This window comes from Salvia splendens, chromosome 22, assembly GCF_004379255.2.
Source record: "Salvia splendens isolate huo1 chromosome 22, SspV2, whole genome shotgun sequence".
In the NCBI taxonomy this organism is placed as follows: domain Eukaryota; kingdom Viridiplantae; phylum Streptophyta; class Magnoliopsida; order Lamiales; family Lamiaceae; genus Salvia; species Salvia splendens.
In genome coordinates, this window is record NC_056053.1 from 17,547,447 (window position 1) to 17,571,345 (window position 23,899).

Here is a 23,899-nt window from a genome sequence, read left to right on the forward strand (position 1 = left end):
GCTTATATAAATTTTGGGAATTTATTTGACATCGTGGTGGAAAGTACGAGGAGCCAACGGAGGAATTAGGGGCGTAAACGGCCGCCGAATGATCGAAAATTGAGAAAAAAACGAGATAAATAACTTCACTTAGGATGCATGCATTTTTTTATTTATTTATTTGAAAAGTGTGTTGATATATATTATCTAAATGTTAAAGGTGAATCATTGCAAGTGAATCGTGATACCAAGGGGAAGAAAGTACTTGAGAATTAAGCAGTCGAGGTGGGCTTTCTTTTAAATAAGGACGATGTCCTAAACATTTTATCGATGGGAATGAAACTGTATTTATCATGCCGTGATTTGATTTTTAACGTGCCTATCTGATGTGGCTTTATGCCATTATTATATAAATTGAATTCGGGTCATCGTAGGGCCGCAAACCCTACTTGGACTAGTGTACACCTATGGTAGACTGTGTGCTAGCGTACGGGCTGGCCGGTCTAGTGACTTGGTTTGTGGCCACATTCCAAGTCATGTATTGGCAGATATGGCTAACGTCTATGGGAAAATGATTGATCAGTCGACTTTTACAATGGGAAATGATTTTGAGTGCCTCGGACCTTTCTAAAGCTAAACCCCGATGGTTACTTATGTATGGCATGATATGTATGGCATGATAAATAATATTTTTATTGAAAATGTTTTCGGCATGAGCCCACTGAGTATATTAAGTACTCAGCCCTGCATGTGTTTTCCCTATGTGCAGGTTGAGCGGCGACGAGCAATTGGTGGTGTTGAGCAATTTAAAATTGAAGCATGGTTTGGTTAGTTGTGAACTACGAGTGTCGTTGTGTCTCCACACATGACGTCACTCTTTCTCTTGAACGCTTCCGCTGAGACATTGTTTTTACTCATAAATCTTTTAGCTTTGAACCTAATTATTTGGATAATGTCAACCTCTTGGCCCCTTTTTATTAAATATTAATTATTGGTCAAACTCTTTATTGAAACCCTAGTTTCCTTCGTCTGTTTACTAAGTTCTCGTGATTAAAAGAATTTAATAATCAGACGAAGAGAACTAGGGTTTCGATAACGAGTTTGACCAACAATTGATATTCAAAGAAAATGACCAAGAGTTGACATTATCCAACAAAATCCCAAATATTCAATATCTAAACAATTTGAGTATCAGGCCCAATAAATGGTAGGTAAAAGAAATGTCACAGCGGAAACGACCAAGAGAGAGTGACGTCATGTGTGAAGACACCACGATACTCATAATTCAAGGATAAACAATTCATTCTCCGATTTACTTGCTCAACACCACCAAATTCTCGTCGCCGCTCAACCTGCACATAGGGAAAACACATGCAGGGCTGAGTACTTAATATACTCAGTGGACACACGCCGAAAATAGTTGATAAAGTTATGTCATCCATACCATAGTGAACTCGAGTTTTACATTTAGAAAAGAAATATCATCGAGTATCACAAAAACAGTTTCATAGCCTGGCCAGGCAAAACAATCTCCGACTTTCTCAACAACCAATCATTCACATCCTCTTACCATAGTGCGACGAAAGTGTGGCCTCAATTGTTGTGATGCATAAGCAATCACTTTGTTGTTCTGCATCAACACACATCCAAGTACCACCTTCGAAGTGTCAGTGTATACCACGTATTTCACTCCAGGCTCTGGCACGGCTAGAATCGGTGCACTAGTTAGCTTTTCCTTCAAGAGTTTAAAACTTGCCTCACACTCTGGGGTCCAATCGACTTTCACTCCCTTCTTGAGTTGTTGGGTCATGGGTCTCGCTATCTTGGAGAATCCCTCTATAAACCTTCGGTAGTATCCTGCCAAGCCTAGGAAACTCCGAATATCGTTTGGTGTTGAAAATGCTTTCCACTGTTGTACCGCCTTAACCTTGGCGGGATCCACTCGGATTCCTTCTGTGCTCACTATATGCCCAAGGAAATTCACTTCTCTGAGCCAAAACTCACACTTACTGAACTTGGCGTAGAGTTTCTCGACCCTTAACGTCTCCAAGGTAGTCCTCAAATGTTCTTCATGTTCCTCCTCGTTCTTTGAGTAGATAAGGACATCGTCTATGAAGACTAAGACGAACTTGTCCGAGTATGGACGAAACACGCGATTCATAAGGTCCATAAATACAGCCGGGGCATTAGTCAGTCCGAAAGGCATCACTATAAACTCATAATGACCATATTTAGCTCGGAAGGCCGTCTTGGGTACATCTTGTCGGACTCCAATTGATGGTATTCAGATGACAATTCCATTTTCACAAAGACACCAACTCCTCGAAGCTGATCAAACCAATCATCTATTCCCATTAGTGGAAACATGTTCTAAAGTGTCATCTCGTTCTGCTCTCGACAATTTATGCACATTCTCAGCGTTCCGTCATTCTTCAAAAATAGCATTGGTGCACCCCGAGGTGGCATACTGAATTTGATGAAACCTAGGTTTTACAGTTCTTGCAGTTGCATCTTGAGTTCTTCCAACTCCTTAGTCATCATTTTATATGTTGTCCTAGATATTTAGTTGTTGATAACTGCAATATCACTTTTCCGAGTGATAAGACAAATGGAAATATGTAGTGTGAACTCGAACTTTATTGAATGATTACAAATTCAGTATTGTTTTTTTTCCTGAATGACAAGAACAAGGAGAATGCGAAAGGACGTAGTATATGGTAAAGAGTTTAAGAAAAGAAGAGGTACAAATTGAAGAGATGTTCCAAACGAGAAAATGTTCGAGGCAGAAAGAGATGCGAAATGAGGCAACACTCGAGGCCGTTGCCAACTACCGGCTATGGATCTGGCATGCGTACTTCGGGGTCCCCGGATCGAACAACGACGTAAACATGCTCCACCAATCCGACCTCTTCGCCGAAGTTTTGGATGGTAAAGCGCCGGCCATCAACTTCATCGCTAACAACCGGCGGTATAAAATGGGGTATTATCTTGCCGACGGCATCTACCCGAAGTGGCCAACCTTCGTGAAGACGTGCAGCAGGCCTGTGAACGCAAAGCAGACTCTTTTTGCGCAGAAGCAGGAGGCTGCGGGCAAGGATGTGGAGAGGGCGTTCGGGGTTCTCCAAGCACGCTTCAACGTTATCAAAGCTCCGGTTCGTACGTGGTTTATGGAGAGTATGGTCGACATCATGTATACGTGTATAATCTTGCACAACATGATTGTCCAAGACGAAGGACCTGAGGCGGGAAACTTGTTCGACCCTTGACCCCCCAGAAGCTCTACCGCAAGTAGTCCACCTCGCAGTGGAGTGCATCCGTCTATACAAGAACGGTTGTCTATTCGAGCAAGGACACGTGACTCTACCGCCCACACCCAACTCCAAGAGATCTAATTGAGCACATTTGGGCAAAATTTGGCAACCGGTAGACGCACATCATCGTCGTTCTTCTGCTTCTTTGAGCTTTAAAGATTTTGAATTTAGTGAGAGTGAGCGGAAGAAATTGAATTATGTATTTTTCATTTTTTAGGATTTTTTATTATGTTTTTTTATTTTTTAGAGAATTTTATGTTGTAAATTTATTTTATTTAATGAAATTTGTTTTTATTAATTGAATTTGTTGGAAATAAAAATAAAAAATGAAAATGAATGAATAGTAATTTAAGAGATGGTTAAAAGACGAATAAGAGATGGATGGTTGTAGGTTCTGTCCCTTAGTTAAGAGATGTAGTAAAAAGTACAGTGGGGCCCAAGAATAGTAATTTAAGTGACAGTTAAGAGACGAATAAGAGACAGCGTTGCAGACGGCCTAAAGCACTAATGTCATTTAAAATGTTGATTCTCCACATGTGATGTCACATTAATGCCCAATGACATAACCATAAAACAAAAATGATATAAGTGGTCGTAGACTCATAGTTAACGCTGCAAGGTAGATGTAGTGTTGCGTGAAAGTGAACCCTAACCCTGAAGGGTTGGGGCAGAGCTATAGCACAATGAGACCGACTACAATTCTAAAGATCAATTTTAATAGAACTAGTGTTTACACCCGTGCTATGCACGGGGCATATAATTTTTAAATAATGAATATAAATTTTAATGAAATATAGAAACTAAGAATTAAAACAATATAAAGATTTACAAAAATATAAATGTGATTATAAATAAAACATTTATACTAAATGAAGAATTTATTCATCAACTGTAAATGAAATATTTGATATTCGGCAATCAGTTTTATACAATTTTAATTTATGATATAAGTGGAGTAAAATAAATGACAAATAAGAGATGTATGACTAATGATCGAAGAGTATGAGTTAGTTAGAATAAGATACTGCATTAAAGAACATGTTATTTGATTACCAATTAAAGAGGAAAATTAGAAAACAACATAACTCATAGCTATTGACCTTTGAACGAATATACCAATATTTGATACACAAAAAAAATAGTAAGATCAAACAAAAAAATGTGATTCAGGACATAACTAAATTTACCATACAACAATTTCATTAAAATGAATATAAGAATTAAAAATTTTATTTTATTTTTCTCAAGTTATTATTATCTAATATAAATGCATTATATAAAAACAGGCCCAAAATATGGTTCTACATCCATAAGATATCAGTCCAAATAAAAAGAATGGCCTATATGAAAATGGTAAATTTAGCCCAAATAAGAAATTGCAGGCCCAGACTTTGCCATATATTTAAGCCAATATCATCAATCTAAAATATTGTGAGAAATAAATTAACTAATCTTATCTTAGGTTTTTAACAACTTAATAATATAAGATTAGTGAATTAGGTAATGAACTAATCTTATTTTACTCAATTCGATTTTTTAATCAGCCAACTCCATTTTCTCTCACCGAGATTACATCTCCCTCAACCTTAGCGGCGCGATTTTTCCGCCGATTACATCCACCACCACCGAAACCAACGACTACCTCCATCACCGCCACGAATGACTCCCTCCTCCGCCGACTACATCATCCTCCATTCGGCAAAATACAACTCTCGAAAACCCTAACGGATTTCAGCCTACAAATCCAACAGTTTCTCTCGCCCTTTCAACTTGGATTCTGAACGAATTAAAGGTAAAAATTTCGGTCTTGTTTCATGAATTTTAAAGGATTCGTAATTGATTTATATTTCCAATCTGTTCTCATAGAACACACAAACATGTTTTTCTACACTCGCAGATCTGTTGAAAGGGCGCCGATGAAAGCGGTGGGTTGTCAAATGGATTCGTGACCTAACCTCGGGCATAAACTGCAAAAGATAACAAAATTCCTTTTCCCAACCATAGAAGAATTATTTTTTTGTAGATGATAGTCACATATTGGTAAAACCTACACAGATCTGAGAAAAAAAATCGAGAGCATTCATACTTGGCTTTAAACACCTGGCTAAAAAACGAATACCAACTTCAACAGACATAAATCACTTGTTTTTTCAAAGCATGTTTACATATATATCACAACAGGCTTCACAGATTGTAAAAAGTCATATCTGTGTCAAATTATAGTCCAAATAGAGAACTTTAATTATTGCTAAATAAGTACCTGAAATTGAATAGGTGAAGTTCTGAGATGCCAAACTCTTTAGTACTACAGATTTTTTTAATTACTTCATTGATTCAGAGCTAATAATTGAATCCAGAACAGATTCTAGAATAATATGAAGCTCAACAGAAACAAAATATAAGAAAATAGTGAGGGATAATGGATACTTGATGTGCTGATATTTTATATGTTTATAACACCACATAAACCAAGATGACCTTTCAGTTCATCCTTGGCTTCCAGAACCCTAAATCTTGCAAAATGAGCTTTAAAATGGAAATTAGGTATTACTGTTGGGTTTGTAACAAAAAACCATTTATCACCAATTTTCAAGCACCCCAAAAAAGATCTTACAGTTTTTGTAGTAAGTTATTCTATATATCCTTATATAAATGGTTATAAATCTACTATTGTGGCACTAATCTAAAGTAAGTTATTGAATAGCATACTATAATATTAGTAAACCAAACTAAGAAATCTTCATATTGCAGCTGGAGCTCTATAAGCAGAATGCCTACAACTTGTGGAAATAAGCAGATAAGTGCTGTAACTCTTACTGGGATTTAAACTTTCAATTCTTACAATTTTGTATTACATGTCTTTCAGTTCTTAAATGTTCCAAATGGGATTTCACTGAACTTGTTTTCACATGTCTTTGTATTTTTCAATGCTTACATCCAATTGAAGAACCAATACTAATATTTGATTGATAAGTATATAAGTACATAAACTTGAATAAGATGTATGTTGTTATGCCTAACACTTTTGTATTACATGTCTTTATTAAATTAATTAAATGGTTCCAAAGGGGATTTAACTGATCCCAAACTTTATGTATGTCTTTAGCTTCTTCAATGCTTACATCCAATTTAGACGCTGTACTAATATTGGCCTTGTAAAGGTTGTAAAATATGACATGCCAAAATAGTCTTTTCAAAAAGTTGTTGAGAACTTAAAAGAGAATTCCATTATTTGATGCACAAATTGTGTCTGCATGGTTATTGCATATCTGTAATGCAAAATCGAACAACTTTTCTTTTAGTTGCGTTGTCCTTAAACAAACTATAACTAACTATAAACCAGTTGGTCTTCAGCTTTACAATGAAGACATAGAATGAGGGTATAGATTCCCTCAATTGGATGTAAGCATTGGTAGATTTGTTTCACTCCATTTTTAAAAGTTTGTCTCTAGAACTAAATCTGAAATTCTGCATCTGATATTGCAGGTTTTGCGTTTTAGGATTAAGGTGAATCTTATTATAAGCCAACTTATGATAGACATGCCATGAGAGAGAAGACACTTCAAATTCATTAGAAAAAGAGGTTGGTGATTGAAATTGACACTTTCACTACAAATTTAATAGTTTTATCTCACATAGATATTTTTTCACTGTTTAAGCTCTAGTTCTTTTGGAATAAACACTATCATTAGTTAAATTTTTTATTAGTGACTCAGTGTCATTTAAGATTGATGTCATTAAGTACATAAATATTAAGGGCACAGCCTGAAAGTAAAAAATACACTTGGAATTAAAGGATTACATAAAACAAAACAAAGATCATTAAACTGAAGCAAGTACACCATAGAATGCTCATATCATGTTCTGCCAACAAAACCTGTTTCTCAGAAAAGATAATCTGAGCATTCCACTCTGCCATTTAATCAAAATGTAGGAATCCATGGTACAAAACCACCAACAATGACTCAAAAATCTAATACTACTTGCTGACTTTTTTATTCTTGTTCTTCTGAGAGCCAAAAATATCATCACAGCTATTAAAATCATCCTCCAAGCACCTCTTAACAGAGCCTTCAATGTTGCGCTCATGATTAATCTCATTTGTTACACTTGACAAATCTGGAGTAACAAAGCTTTTCTGAGAAACCTGAAATAATAATAATAATAATAATAATAATAATAAAATAAATTCAATCAGACATCAATCCATATAAATAAGAATTGTTACTATATTGCAAAACCTCAACACAAAATATGATTACCTCTGGAAGATCAGAACAAAAGATGAGATCAGATAACTTTAATTCTCTCTTAGCTTCTTGAGAACCAAGCTTTAGGGAGGGTGTACTTCTCAACAACATGAGGATTATTGCACACTTTGTTCACTGTATATGGATAAGATTTGTAATACTCCAGCTGATTTTTGAATTGGAGCTTGAACAACACACTCTGCCCTACCAACTTCTTTTCAATTTCTTTAGCAATGTCCTCCATTGGCAAAACCTGCAATTTAAGTGATTTTAGTAAAAGCTACTAAAGATTAAAACCAAAAAGAATAAATGCATCATATCAATATTTTAAATAACAAACCTGATTATCAGCCCCTACAAACATAAACCTTTTTTCCTATCAGTTGGATCCCCTCCCTATCCCACACTAAAACTGAAGTGTTGCTTGTATCATCAACAATATTGACAATAAATTTATACCTGCATAAGATAAATATTAAAAATATGTTACTTAGCAAAAATTAAACTTACTGAAGTCTGCTTCAATATTCTTATGATAAAAATACAATGCTATCATACCTTCTATAAGCATGGGAATAAGTGCTCTTACATACTGAACAGTAAAACTTATTATCCTCTGCCTCAACCTTCTTGAAACAGGTCTTACATGACATGTAATACCATGTATCATAATGTGATTCCACAGATACAATCTTTCTAAAAACCCAATATAACCCATCCTGTGAATAAATGGCAGAAAGGAACTAATATAGTTTAAGACAGTATTATTAACAAAATAAGTCAAGGTAAACTTATTCATTTCAGTTGAAAAACAACATCGTGGAGCAATTACTGAGACAGCCCGCGAGCTGTCTCGCCACGCGCGCGCGCGACGTTGCGCCCTCCGGCGTGATGCGTGACGCCCACTCGCCGGCTCGCGAGTGGGTTTCGTCACGCTGACGCAATATATCATTTTTTAAAATGATTTATTTAATTAAAAAAATTAAAAATTAAAATTCAAAAACGGTAATATTACCGTTTTTCGACCGTTTCCCCCCAATTTTTTTTACTCTATAAATACTCCTATTTCATCCTCATTTTACACACAAACACACATCTATTCTTCTCAAATCATCTCTCTTTCCACTCCAATTTTCATCTCAAATCAACTCTTTTATTCTTCCCCCAAAGTTAATAGATCTAATGAATCCATATGAGCAAATGCGTCGAATAATGGAAAAATCACTTGAAGAAGATCGACGCCGGGAGGCGGAGGAAGCCGCGCCGCCCCAAATACGCTCCCGGACTTACATGCATCGTAACCGGGAGGAAGCTGCCGCAAGGTTAGTACGCGACTACTTCTGCGATAACCCGGTTTGGGGAGATACCTACTTCCGTCGCCGTTTCCGCATGCGGAAACCGCTACTTCTCCACATCGCAAATACATTGGTAGCCCGGGAAGAGTTCTTCCAAGAAAGATTCGACGCCGTCGGCCGTCCTAGCCAAACGACGCTGCATAAATGTACTGCAGCAATCCGTCAGCTTGCGACTGGACCAACGGCGGATGTGTTCGACGAATACCTCCACATTGGAGAAAGCACTGGGAGAATGTGCTTGATCCAATTCTGCAAAGGCGTCCGGGCAGCCTTCACCGATGAATTTCTCCGGAAGTCAAGCACGACAGATTGTCAGTTTCTGCTCCACCTTCACGAAGAAGTGCACGGATTCCCCGGGATGCTCGGCAGCGTCGATTGCATGCACTGGCAATAGAAGAATTGCCATGTGGCGTGGAGGGGGTCGTACACGAGCGGCCACAAAGGCACCCACCCCACCGTTATACTCGAGGCCGTTGCCGACTACCGGCTATGGATCTGGCATGCGTACTTCGGGGGCCCCGGATCGAACAACGACGTAAACGTGCTCCACCAATCCGACCTCTTCGCCGAAGTTTTGGATAGTAAAGCGTTGGCCATCAACTTCATCGCTAACAACCGGCGGTATAAAATGGGGTATTATCTTGCCGACGGCGTCTACCCGAAGTGGCCAACCTTCGTGAAGACGTGTAGCAGGCCTGTGAACGCAAAGCAGACTCTTTTTGCGCAGAAGCAGGAGGCTGCTCGCAAGGATGTGGAGAGGGCGTTCGGGGTTCTCCAAGCGCGTTTCAACATTATCAAAGCTCTGGTTCGTACGTGGTTTATGGAGAGTATGGTCGACATCATGTATACGTGTATAATCTTGCACAACATGATTGTCCAAGACGAAGGACCTGAGGCGGGAAACTTGTTCGACCCTTGACCCCCCGGAAGCTCTACCGCAAGTAGTCCGCCTCGCAGTGGAGTGCATCCGTCTATACAAGAACGGTTGTCTATTCGAGAAAGGACACGTGACTCTACCGCCCACGCCCAACTCCAAGATGATCTAATTGAGTACATTTGGGCAAAATTTGACAACCGGTAGACGCACATCATCGCCGTTCTTTTGCTTCTTTGAGCTTTAAAGATTTTGAATTTAGTGAGAGTGAGCGGAAGAAATTGAATTATGTATTTTTCATTTTTAGGATTTTTTATTATGTTTTTTTTTATTTTTTAGAGAATTTTATGTTGTAAATTTATTTTATTTAATGAAATGTGTTTTTATTAATTGAATTTGTTGGAAATAAAAATAAAAAATGAAAATGAATGAATAGTAATTTAAGAGATGGTTAAGAGACGAATAAAAGATGGAGGGTTGCAGGTTATGTCCCTTAGTTAAGAGATGGAGTAAAAATTACAGTGGGGCCCAAGAATAGTAATTTAAGAGACAGTTAAGAGGCGAATAAGAGACAGCGTTGCAAATGACCTAAAGCACTAATGTCATTTAAAATGTTGCTTCTCCACATGTGATGTCACATTAATGCCCAATGACATAACCATAAAACAAAAATGATATGAATGGTCATAGACTCATAGTTAACGCTGCAAGGTAGATGTAGTGTTGCGTGAAAGTGAACCCTAACCCTGAAGGGTTGGGGCAGAGCTATAGCCATCGGCGGATCCAGGTGGGGTCGCGCGGGGTCGGCCGACCCCACCGGCGGTCCATCGAACACTGCCGGAAAACATCATCTTCGACCTTTGACCTGGTGCAGTTCCGTCTCCGACCCCACGGCCAGCTTCAACTCTACCCGAAGCCTTCCGCCTTTTCCAAAAACTAAGAGGAGAAAGGAACAATACTAATAAGAATAGAGTAGAGATAGATAAGGGGAGGGGTTGCAGAAGAAGCTGATGTATTCTCAACGAAGAAGATGAACAGAGAGGTTAATATTGATTTTTGGGCTGAGGAGTGGTTAATACTCCTATTGATTGTTGGGTTAGAAAATCTATAAGTAAAAAATCTAATTGATTGCCTCTGGTCACTCGCCGTTAATACTGTTTTTTCATTTAATTCGCCTGCCAATAATTTTCTAAGCCATGTAGTATTAACTTTTTTCTCCTTAATTTTCCCACAAATTTACATAAATTCCTAATTTATTTAAGTTTATTAGTTAAAAAAATCAGTCAATACTGTCTTTTTAAATAATTTTATCTTTATTACAAGAGTTACAACTTTCTTTATAAATAAAAATTCTATATTTCTACCCAATTATTATTTTGATTAAATAGAAAGTTATAGTAGGAGACTAAGATTAAGATTTTTGAGGGGCATAGGGCTTTGCACAAAAAAAATTGGTGCGTTATTGAGATTCTTTTAATCATGTTTTATTATTTTTTTACTTTTATTTTGTTTATTTGACCTAATTTTTATGAATATAATAATTATATACTTATGTTTCTTTATTATTGATTTTAATTACCATCCATATTAAATTAATGGATAAATTTATTTTAAAAATATCTTGAGTTTGTATCTGTTCTCATGAGTTTTATCTGTTTTTCTGGTGCTAATGTTGAACACAATCAAAGACTGGAAGATATGTTTGCAATTATTTCCAATGATAAAATTTCGGCCAGCTTCAAAATATGAATATTCGTAAAAGTTAAAAATATGAACTCGTAAAAGTCAACTATCGTGATAAAACAAAAATAATTTTATTTGTAATGTATTTTTATAATATATATATAATATTATTATATTAATTATCTCGTCCGACCCCACGATTTTTAAATCCTAGATCCACCCATGGCTATAGCACAATGAGACCGACTACAATTCCAAAGATCAATTTTAATAGAATTTTCTGATTCTCGGGAATAAACAATAATGATTCTTGGACAGACCCAATTTTGCCAAAATTTACAGTTATTTCCTCAAAATAATGAGAAGAAAAAAAAAGAAAAAAGGAAAGGAAAAACAATGGTTCCCATCATATCCATGCACTTCCTAATTTCAAAGTTGGTGCCTGAGTTGCACATGCCTGAGCCTGAGTAACTGCCCACTGCAGCTTTTCCCAGGATGCAGTTATAGTTCTTTTCTTCCTCGTCAATATCCTTTGCAATAACGGAAATTTATTTATAGCTTAAAACAATATATATCGATTCAGGTAAATTATTCTTCATTCATCATTCTCTACAATTGAACAACATAATTTACAGACTTTCCCGTTATTTTGTTAGTAAGTATCCTTGCTCATTTTACATTTTTGAAAAAACAAATAAAAGAATTAACTTACACTGACATTTAACACCTCACCCATCAATAAAAAAATCTGCAAAAATAATTAAATATGCCAGATCAGATTTATGCTTAGATTCTTCTTCCCAAAACGAGCTTGATTCCATTTTTCAATTGAATTCTGAAAAACGACGAAAGCAAATCTGAGAATCGCTTCCATTTTGTTTCCAAATACTGTAAAAACGAGGATCAAAGAGTAGAGTTAACTTCACAGTTAACAGTAACACCACTGTCAATTTCTTTTCAAAAAAAAAAAAATCACCTTCCTCAACAGAGGCAGTCACGTGTGCTCTGCGGTACGGCGTCGTGCTTTCCGCCCCGCCACCACCACCAAATTTTCTCTCTCACACACTAGTGCGTGCCGTATGTATGTATGTCAGCCTTTATTCAATACTAGCATCGCCATCATTGCTGCACCAGTCGTTCCTTTTCCTTTCCCATTCCATTATTGCCCAATTTTGCAACCCCACCCCGCGCTTAATTATTCAATTGGGGAAGAATTTGTGTGTGTATTTATCAAGCTCGATTGATTGTGTGTGTCAATGCCTCTGACGATAGTTGTTGCTTGGGCCCCCTCTAATTATACCCATTTCTCGCACCGATCAGTAATTATCTCCTCTGTCTTGTTTTCTTTCTCGTAACGTTTCGTTTTCCTCTTTCTCTCTCTCTTTTCAGCTTCCTCTGTTACCATTTACTCGATATGGTTGCTTCGAAGAGTAACGGTTCGTCGCTGCCTCCGCCGCATCCGAGGTCGCCGCCGCAGTTCCCCGATTTGTACGGGAAGCGGCGGGAGCTCGCCAGGGTTCAGATGCTTCAACGAGAGATTGGCTTTCTAGACGTGAGTTTTTTTTTCTTATAAATTAAGTTGAAACTGGTTATGTGTAATTAAGGATTCAAATGTGCTAAGTTGTTGATTTTTTTTGTTAATTTGCAATTATGCATTGTTGGATAGGGGAATTAGAGATTGAAAATAATGAAGGCTGACTCATTGCTTTTAGCTTCAGAAAGGTGAAGTGAAAAAGTTAGGAAAGAAGAGAGTTAGTTCACTCATTATCTACTTGTGTTGCTGTGAATGTGCTTATGATTGGCATCTTTTTAGCTTATTATTTAAGACTAATTTGTAGGGTAGGTGAGTGAGGTAGAGACTTCAATATTAGTTATAATAATGACTCACCACTGTTGTTTATTTGCCAATCTAGCACCTGGAGCCCAATGCAGATTATTTTGTATTGTGCAACTTCATTTTTGATTTTTTAACTCTGGACCACTTTACTCGAGCCTTGTAATGGTTTTTTGCTTAATGATTAATGCTCCCAATGAAGGTTTTGCTTGTTTAAAGGTCTTGAAATTGGCAAACAAGGAGTATACTTTATGGGTTGAACACTTGAACTAAATATGTTTAGTTCATTTTACTTAGATGGATTCAGCTACTAAATTAGAAAAGAATAGTAGTACTTCATACATTTTGTATAGCTCTTAAATGTTGAAGAGATGTGGCTTAGTAGTGCATACGAACGACGCAAGATACTTAAATGCTTAAAAATTTACTAAAGCCATTCGTTATGTCATTAATATCTTACAATGAGAACTTTGTGAAAATGGAAATTTACTTCTTTGTACCAGATATGTTAGTAAACGCCATGAAACTTTCTCATCGCGCTAAGTATTGGTTTGCTTCCGAATTCCTATCGATTAAGTCCTCTGTCCCGATTGCTCCAAATCGTTTTCTTTCATCTCGGATTGACTCGTTTTTAGCTCTGTTTGTACGAACTTGAGCCCAATTCTATTCTCAATGACAGATTTGAATTTTGTTGTGAGCAGGAAGAACTGAAGTCTCTTGAGAGTATTCCACCAGCTTCAAGATCCTGTAAGGAGTAAGTTATTTTGGCAGTGCATTGACTTCGCCTTTTAAGTCTTGATCATAAAAAATACCCTAAGACCTAAGATAATAGTTTTTGGTTCGTCAAATTGTGGCAAACTCTGTGTCTTATTAAAGCAGGGCCGTAACAAAGTGAATTTCGACTTCTTGCAGGGTCGTTGATTTTGTGACAGGAAATGTCGATCCTCTCATACCTACGTAAGCAGAGAGTCTGATTCATTCTCTTTCTTTGCCACTTTGCATATGGTTAAGTTCTCACTTTTAGATCTCTTCCATTTTTGTCTATAAAATCAGAATTAAGAAGACTCGAAGATCACGTCGTTTCTGGAAATGGCTCTGGTAAGTTCCTCTATATTACTTTGCCTCAAAAGTATTTTTTGTTTGTTTCCTTTTTAAATCCCTGTTGATCATTGAACACCTACATAAATATCCAAACTTATTTAGGATCAGAAGCTAACACTTTTTTTTGAGCAAATATACGGGGCCAATTTTGGACTTTAATCTATTTATAATTGCTATTATGTAACTTTACTTTATACGCCATTAGAATTCTGTGACACAAGTTGCTTTATCTTGGCGCAGTGGAGTGTGCTGCTTCGACGTTTCATGGATTTGCTGCTGTGGTTGTTCGTGTGATCTTAGTATGCCCCAGTGCTGCGACTGTATGACGTGTAATTCCTGCAGCAACCCGTGTCAGAACTGCGGAATACCAGCATGCCAGTGTTTCCCATGTTTTAGTAGCAAATGCTTTAAGAAGAGGAAATGCAGCCTGAAGTGCAGAAGCAGCTGCTGCTGCTGCATGCCAAAGCACTCCTGCTGCCCAACCTGCTCTTGCACAAGGTGTACATGTTATCCTAAATGTCCAAACCTAAACATATGTTCATGTTGTCACAAAACCTGCTGCTTCCCTTGCTATTACTGTATGTAAATTTTAATGGATAAATATATTCTTGTTATAGTCATTTTTATCTGGGGCCCATTAACTTGTCACTTGTCAGGGCTCTAATTGTTTTTATTTTTGGAGTATATCCATAGGGGAGTTTAGCTGAGCTTATTCTTAAACAAGGTTTTGGAAAGTGTTTCACAAAATAAACACTCAAACAGCTTGTAAGGTGTGGAAATAAGCTTTAAATATATTGTGTTCTTAAACGCTAAATTAAATTTTCATAATATCTCAAGTAATCAATATACAAAAATTGATTTGCTATTTTAAATGTATATTTTTCAATTTCATTTTTCATCAAGATTGACGTGTCTAAGAGTGTTCGCAATAGGAAGCCTCTCCCCCTGCCAAGACTATCATTCCTCTCTTTTTAGGGCATCAGCAGTGGGGCGCCCTAAGGCGCGCCCTATGCATCGCCACGTCAGCATTTTATCCTCCTATCCTCCTTTCACCTGCAGTGGGGCGCCCTATAGGTTTTACTATTGTTTTTTTAAATTAGTTTAAATGTTTTCAAATATATAAATGCAAACTAATTAAAAACACAACGATTGACTAAAAAACGGCAAATACTACATTGATTAAAAAAAATTACACGAGTTAGAAAAAAAAAAGTTGACTACTCTACAAAAGCCCCAACTTCCGGCTCAGCTCATCGATCAACCCCTGGAGGTATTCGGCTCTGGCCGGGTCCGTACACTTCATGAGGGCGTTATGCGTGTCCAACAACGTCCGCGTCATCGAGGCCGTACGAATCCGTACTGAATTCGGGATCGTACTGCGTGTCGGGGTCGAACGACCGATATTCGTCAGGTTGTGTATCCGGCCAACGTGCACCACCTCCAAACATCGGACTATTGGGACTTGAGTAATCACCGGAGTCCATTTTCTAGTGTAAATTGAGAGTGAAAATGCGAATGAAATGTTACAAATGAAGGTGGGGTATGGGGTATTTATATAAATGAATTTTTTGAATTAAAAAATAAAAAATAAAAACGCGTTGCATCGTCCGCGTCGTCCACAGTGGGCGGACGATGGCGCGGATGATGCCCTATCGTCCGCGCTTCCTCCGCGGACTATCTGTCGAGCGTAGACGACGCATCGTCCATCGTCCGCGCACCCACAGTGGCAGACGATGATGCGCCCGGCATCGGGCGGCCTATCGTCCACCCCACTGTGGGTGCCCTTATGTCCCAAGCCACAATTCCCACAATAGATGCCCTTTCCTCATGCCTCCCTTTCCCATGCTAAAACATTTAACTTACATTGTTTATTGTTTTACTTCTAAAATTGAAATATGAGACACTATATAACATGAAGGTACTTCATATATAATAAAATAATATTAACAATTCTAAAAATTAGAAATTAAAAATGATAAAATGCTAAGAAAAATCTACAAATCAACTTGTTTGATTTTCTAAGCAAGTATGTGGACAAAGAGGTTGTGCATTCAGGGCTGGCATGCACAAACCAAACCGGACTGTCGGTTAACCGTCGGTTCAAAAATCAGAACCGAAACCGGCGCTGCGGTTCCGAACCGCTGGAGGTTCGGCGGTTCACCTTCAACAAAATGTGGAACCGGAACCGCCGGTTCAATTAAAATTTTAAAAAATATATATTTTTATTTATAAAAATTGATTTTTATATGTAAAAAATAATTTTTACAAATAAATGAATACGAGAAATTCACAATAGCCCATATATAATTGATGGGCTTGTGAATTCTACGAAACCATTCTTGGTTATTTCTCTTTTATAGAGACATCCTTGAATGTTTTATGTTTCACTTTCGATGCGGGACAAAATATGTTGAAGCATTTTCTTCTATAACTACATGTTTAGATCATTCATTCATCTTGTTCCAATGTGGGATACAAAACTTTATTTTGTCTTCTACTTTTCTTCTTTTTTTTATAATATATATAAACAAAATTATTATTTTAATATATTCTTGATTGATAAGAATAAATAATTATTGAGAAATATGATTTGTATATAGAAAAATAATTATTTGTATAATAGTTATCGTTAGATTTATACAATTTATATTATAATTATTCTTTTAATATGTATAATAGTTATATTTATTAGTTAACATACACATAAATTTAAACATAAGCAAATCGATAATGATAAATAACTAATGTATAATAGTTAATGTAATAATATTTGTTGTTAAATTATAATAATAGAAGATAGAGTACTAATATAGACAAAGAATGATGGGAGATCTATCGTATAGTTATAAATAATGACTTTTATCCCACATTGAAAGAAAAAGTAACACATCTAAGAATGTTTAACTATAAAAAAGAATAATCTAATACACTCTCTTCCAAATTAAAGCCTCAAATCCAACTTTAAGTATTGGCATTTTAAAAATCAAAAGGTCTAACTTAAAGCCATAAACATGATAAGCCTCTCTCATGTGGCCATTGAGATCACATCTGTCATTTCCTACTCCATCTCCTACTACATATACCCAAACATGATAAGTGAACTCCATCTCCTACTACATATACACAAACATGATAAGTGATGATGGGGTCTTGTGTGAATGTAGTAGGAGATGGAGTAGAAAATGACACTGCTGATCCTCATTGCTCAAGTGGGCTTCCATTATGACTGTTTAAAAATTATTTTTTTAAAATATTATACTAGAAATTGAATTTTTTTTATTCAAAATTATGTCACTATTCCAAATATATCCGTTATATAACCATTTTTTATCATCCAATTACTTCTATAATCAGTTATAATACCGCATTATATTTTTCAAGCTAAAAAGTTGTCTCTCGCATAAATTTCTCTCAAAACATGTTGGATGTCCCGATGTACCAAACAGGACTCTTGGAATTTGACTCGGCGATGGCCAACCCAAGTGAGGATGATGTATATAACCCACATATGTCATGTCCTTCATGCCCAACAGCCCGACGCAGTTGTTGGACAATCGAGCCATAAAGCTCCCCACCAGAAAGAAATACATGACACGATGCTTTGGGCTCATTGCGAATGAGTGAGAAGTTTTGCGACATCTTCAACAACGAGAAGAGAAGCAATGCGACAACAAATCAAGTGAGGTTGGTGTTCTCAAGTTGGCACTCATCAGAATCTAGCTCAGGCCACATCTAGAAGAAGGACCGTTACAGCGACAAGTGGGCGGGTGGCGTTGATATTCGACAGGTGGCAAGGCCAAATCCAAGCCCTTGAGTGAGGGCCCCTTGTCCCGACGTTGTCTGATTGGAACGAACGAAGTCGGCAAAGGTTAGAGGCAAGGTACGGGCCATGAGCCTAACCCTATCGATATTATTTGGCTATTTGATGAAACTATCAATTTTTTACGGATCTAATTCCTCAACGTCGAATTCCACACACAATCAAGAAACGAGTGCCGAAGGTATCGAGCGCCCGGCGATTGCTCCGGCGGAGGGTGGCTGAGCGCGAGAATGATCTCATCGGCAGCCTTAAGAGGGGTTTCTTGAAGCACAAATAATTGAGCCAATTTTACGATAATTTAGATATATTCAATGACTAAAAAGATAACAATCTATCATATTTATAATACTATAACTACTACCCTAACTTAATGAACAAGAAACAAATATAAGAAAATATATGATAATCTCTAAAATATCTCAACAAATTAATAATCCCTAAAACTAAAGACTCGTATCAACTCCCCCACGGTTAAAATCCACCTTGTCCTCAAGGTGGGAACCATGGAACAACGGACAAAGTTGATGATAACAAAAGCATTGAGACTTTCCCTCCTGGATCGAACGCGACTACATACACCACCTCCAAATCTCGGCGCCCTTTCCCAGCCAAGAATCTCGACAAAACAGAGTCAACCCTTGTTTTGCCTGCTGCGAATGGCTTAGTTTTCTTCAGTTGCAAGAAACAAATAGCAACATGTGATGCCAGATAATTCAAGATGGCCTGTTTTCTCATTTCGTTTGTATAGCTCTTGTAGGATCTCTGGATTCCATCAATCATATCCTTGAACCTAATCGTGTGATCAATTTTATGAAGCCTCAAATTTTCAATCATCTTAGGAGTTATAGAGTCCTTAGATATCGTTGGAAGACATCCGATTTCGCCGCTCTCGAGCTCCATCGTCATCGGCTGTACCAAATTATGTTGTTGGGACGAAACATCTACTCCATTAACGTCATCTTCATCATCCGAACCCCAACACCTCTGTTGTGAAATATTATCAACACATGATGGTGATGAAGATGAATCTCCCTCTCTCTCCAAATTCAAATCAACCTCATCGCTCACCTTCACAGATTGATGCTCCTTCTCTATTAACTCATCATCATTATAAATGGCCTTATCACGATTATCATCTAATATGGATGATTTTGATTCATCAACCACATCAAGAAAATTACTCCTCCAATTCAAGGAATCAGTTTGTTTCGTTGTTGGATGAGCACCCAAATCGTGATCAAGGCTTTAAGAATGGCTGCTTGGAATCCATTTAGTTTCATAACAAACTTCTTTATCCACTAATTTCATCCCGTTGAGCCGCAAGTCCACTTGATTTAACACATCTGAATCACCTTCAACACCCAACTGCTTCTCTTCACAAGAAACAAGCTTTGTAGCCGAACGGAGGCTCGTTGGATGCTTGGAAGCCAGGTGCTGGAGCAGAGGGTAGTGCATAGTAGCGGGCTGTTCGAGGCAGGATTCAGTCCGATTGAGGTGATCTGAGGGCGAGCGTTGCGGTATAGACCGCAAGGGTTTGTATTCGTGCCGCCAGTGGTGATACTCAGCATGGGGATTTCGTGGGGGCACGTCCGACGAATAGCGTGGGTGCCTTAAAGTCGAGTTCGTGTATTGCCTCGACTGCTCGTTTGAAGAATCCAAGTCAGTGTAGGGCGACTTCCGGTATAGTGGTGGTTCCGGCAGCGGAGGAGCACGAGTTTCTCCAACGCGGTGACTGGAAGTTTGGACGGGCGGATCCCAGCCAGTTGGACGACGCCTAGGCGCTCCCGAATCGAAATCCGCATAGGATTGTCGTCCATACGCTGCTTTTGAAGCATGCCAATTTTTTACACGACGATCGATTTCTTTGCATCGTGATTTCAGCCTGGACTCTAATTTGTCGAACCGGGCCATGATCTTCTCCAGCCTGGCGGAAGAAATCTCGCTCGTCCCCGGAAAGTTGCGCGGAGGAATGCTGCCCTCCGGGTTATCGCGCAGGGGCAGCCGCGGTTGGTCATCTCCGCGTTGATCGCCGACAAGCGACGCGACGGATCGCCGATCAATTCCTGTGGCGTCAAGCCTCTTAGCGGAGGCATCACTATATCTCGAATGTAATCGGTACTCGGCGGCATGCAGATTTGAACCCTCCGTCCAACTCCGGTGTAGTTGCGTGACATGATGAGATATACAGTATCTCCGGTGTAGTTGCAGAGATCTCGGCGCTCTGCCGCAGAAGAGAAAGCGGTTTCGATTGATCGACGAGATACACAGTATTACCAGGCCAGCTGTCCCTCTCAGCCGCAAGCGCGGTAAGAAATCTGCCCAAACGATGAAACTCGATGTTTCAATTTTGTATATATTCGGACAGAGAGAAAGTAGTTCTGATAGGAGATGTATGCTGATTTTTTTTATATTTGTGATTTATTTGGGGGGATATGGATGAATGAAGACGGAGGAGGAGCTCTGGATGAAAGCACCAGTTGTTAAGGATCTAATTTCTCAACGTCGAATTCCATACACAATCAAGAAACGAGTGCCGAAGGTATCGAGCGCCCAACGCGTTGGGTCGGCGATTGCTCCGGCGGAGGGCGGCTGAGAGCGAGAATGATCTCGTCGGCAGCCTTAAGAGGGGTTTCTTGAAGCACAAATAATTGAGTCAATTTCACGATAATTTCATAGATAGATTCAATGACTAAAAAGATAACAATCTATCCTATTTATAATACTAGAATTACTACCCTAACTTAATGAACAAGAAACAAATATAAGAAAAGATATGATAATCTCTAAAATATCTCAACAAATTAATAATCCCTAAAACTAAAGGCTCGTATTAACTGGTCGGAACTGCATGCCTTGTGTGTTCGGCCGTTCGTGTTGGACCTAAGGAAAAACTAGGATTTTAATTATATGCTCATTTTTAACTTATAAATTAAACTCCATTTCACTGTCATTTCTTATACAATCATCCCCAAAATTATCTCTTTAAAAGGATGGATCCGATATCAAACGACGACCTAATAATTAAAATTATCTCAAGTGTTTTTTTTATGAATTTGTAATTTGTGAAGTTTTTAATCATATTGAAGTAATTGCGTTAACTATTTTTCTATGAATTTTAATATTATAATTATCTGAGGTGAAATTAGTAAGCAAATTAATTAGAGATGCATCGCTGGAGGGAGGTAGTATCATAACACAAACAACAGAATCCCTCCCACATAGGCTTGCACAAGGGTCGGAACCCGCCGGTTCCGGGCCCGAACCGGCGGGTCAAGGGTCGGAAAATCCGCGAACCTGAACCGGCCCGCCTAGCTCCCGGCGGTTCCGGTTCAGGTTCAAAAAACCGGCGGGTTACGCGCCGGTTCAAAACCGCCGGTTTTCGGCTCGAACCGCCGGTTCCGGGCCCGAACCGGCGGGCGGGTTGACGAATTTTTTTTTTTTTTTTGCATTTTTCAACTTTTCAATTTTAATCAAATTACATTACACTTTTCAAGTTTGCTTTTGTATGCAATGTGAGTAAATAAAATTGAAAAAAATACGTCTAAAGTTGCAATTTTATTGAAATTGCATGTTTACAAATTACACGTTACAAGTTACAACAATTACAAATTGAAAACATATGGCGGTCTTGAATTCTTAAACAAAATTTAAATACAAATGAGACTACTAGTGAAGAACTAATTACAAATGACAAGAAACGACGTTGAAGTTCTTAAACGTATAAGTGTATTATATATATACTCTTAACCGGCGAAGAAGATCTTTCTACATAACTAAATTAAGGACACCTTTAGCAATTCAACTTTAAATGTTGAGTTTCGTCTAACAATCAACAATTATAGTAGAATTGTCAAAAGTTTCCCTCATTTAGCCGTATAGAGAAATATACTTCATCGACTAGAGTATATACAAATACAATTATGTAATTGTATTTGCATATTTTTAAAGTAGGAATTAATGGGAAAAAAAAGAAATAAAAGAAAAATGACTTGAGCTCAACTTAAATTAAAAATTTAAGTTGAGGTGCCTACGTATCCCAATTGCTCATTTGCATTAGGGAATCAAAGTCCACGTAGTTCTCTTACCTTACTTACCTATTTGGTTTGGCCGGCGGCGGTTGACGGTTGGCCTAATCTTCATCCCCGGTGAATTCATCTTGTGATCCCTCTTGACGATCATTCCAATCATTTTCTTGTTCTCGGACGTCAGCTTTGGCCCAATCATCAAGTAACATCACGGCTTCCATATTTTTCGCCGAGAGCTTACTTCTTGATTCATCCAAAACGCGCGAGCCAACACTAAAAGCGGACTCGACGGCGACGGTGGAAGGCGGAACAGAAAAAATCTCCTTGGCCATTGAAGCAAGGATGGGAAAATCTTTCTCGTGGGTTCCCCACCAATCGAGGACGTCGATTTGGGCGGGAGGAGTAGGACCTTCATCACCAAAGGAAAAGAGTGATTCAAAATATAAATCTAATTCACTGACCATACCTGAGGACCTTCCGCCGGTGCTGTAGTTGTATAGGTCGGCTAGTTGGGATTGCGCGTCGGGGTCATCATAATCGGCTTGAAATGCAAAGCCATAGTTATGTTGTGGAGGAGGGGGTCTTCTGACTTGGTGAGTGGTGTTATACTTGGTTTCATATTCGGTGTAGAGAGAGCGCAAGTTATACTCGAGGTTTTGTTGCACAACTCCTCATCTCCCCTACCCCCGCCTTGTTGCATTTCAGCAAGTAGCATGGCGGTCCTATGATCTTCTTCCATCTACAAATATTATGTACGTAGAAGTTAAAAGTATGAACACAAAAAAAAATTAATGAAATTTTGTGCATGTGAATTGGAAAACAAATTTTTCATTACTTACTTGCATGCGTTCGGCTGCCAATCGGGAAACCTCGTCCATAACATCTCGACGACTAGGTCGTCGAGATTTTGAGGGACGCGTAGTGCTTTGATCTTGGGCTATTCCCTTGCCCCGATCACCACGTCCCGATCCACCACGAGAAGAAGACATATTGAATATATTGATAAATGAAAAGTAATATGGACTTGGAATAAAATATGTATGAAGTATAAAAGAAGTGGTAAATTATGAGCACAACAAATATAGTAGTGAGTAGAAAGTGTAGAATTAAACTTGCGCAATTAGAGAGAATGATGAGAGAATAGAGAAATGGAGATTGAGAATGAAATCCTTGTTAACACAAGAATGGGGTAAGGAAATATGAAGGAGAAGTGAGGTATTTATAGGAGTAAAATTGGAATAAATAAAAAAAAAAAATTCAAATTTCAAACTTTCAAATTTTCGGCCGAACCGCCGGTTTACCGCCTGAACCGGCGGTTCAACCTCAAAACCGGCGGTTTTTCCACGAAACCGGCGGGTTGGTCCACGGTTTTCCGACACAAACCGCCGGTTTCTGACCTCACCTAGCCCCCTACGCCTGAAAAGCTTCCGGAACCGGCGGAAACCGGTCGGAACCGCCGGTTCAAACCGGCGGTTTTCCTCCAAAACCGGCGGTTTTCGCCCAAAACCGGCGAACCGCCGGTTCATACCTATCCCTACTTTGAACCCCTACGAACCCCTACGAACCCTAGCCGTTCGACCCTTTGAACCGGCGGTTCGAACCGCCGAACCGCCGGTTCACGGTTCAAGTTATGCCCGAACCTGAACCGGCCCTTATGACCCTCCGAC

At 38.5% G+C, this 23,899-nt stretch overlaps 1 protein-coding gene across 2 annotated transcripts; it reads left to right on the forward strand.

Moving 5' to 3' along the window:
• The first annotated feature begins 12,335 nt into the window (after positions 1–12,335).
• Positions 12,336–15,028, forward strand: LOC121786185 (guanine nucleotide-binding protein subunit gamma 3-like). Of its 2 annotated transcripts, none has more exons than XM_042184764.1 (6): positions 12,336–12,533; positions 12,842–13,004; positions 13,988–14,040; positions 14,199–14,243; positions 14,340–14,384; positions 14,628–15,028. In XM_042184764.1, the coding sequence occupies exons 2-6, from the start codon at positions 12,867–12,869 to the stop codon at positions 14,971–14,973; spliced, it is 627 nt and encodes a 208-aa protein (XP_042040698.1). In that variant the 5' UTR covers positions 12,336–12,533; positions 12,842–12,866; the 3' UTR covers positions 14,974–15,028. The 2 variants fall into 2 exon arrangements, with proteins under 2 accessions (XP_042040698.1, XP_042040697.1); XM_042184763.1 differs by having other exon boundaries at positions 12,469–12,537.
• Positions 15,029–23,899: the final 8,871 nt, after the last annotated feature.

Excerpts from the sequence above, each read along its gene's own strand:
- LOC121786185 (XM_042184764.1), top strand. The coding sequence starts at position 12,867 with ATGGTTGCTTCGAAGAGTAACGGTTCGTCGCTGCCTCCGCCGCATCCG. Across the intron at positions 14,041-14,198 it reads GCTTCAAGATCCTGTAAGGA|GGTCGTTGATTTTGTGACAG; the intron begins GTAAGTTATTTT and ends GACTTCTTGCAG. Across the intron at positions 14,244-14,339 it reads GTCGATCCTCTCATACCTAC|AATTAAGAAGACTCGAAGAT; the intron begins GTAAGCAGAGAG and ends CTATAAAATCAG.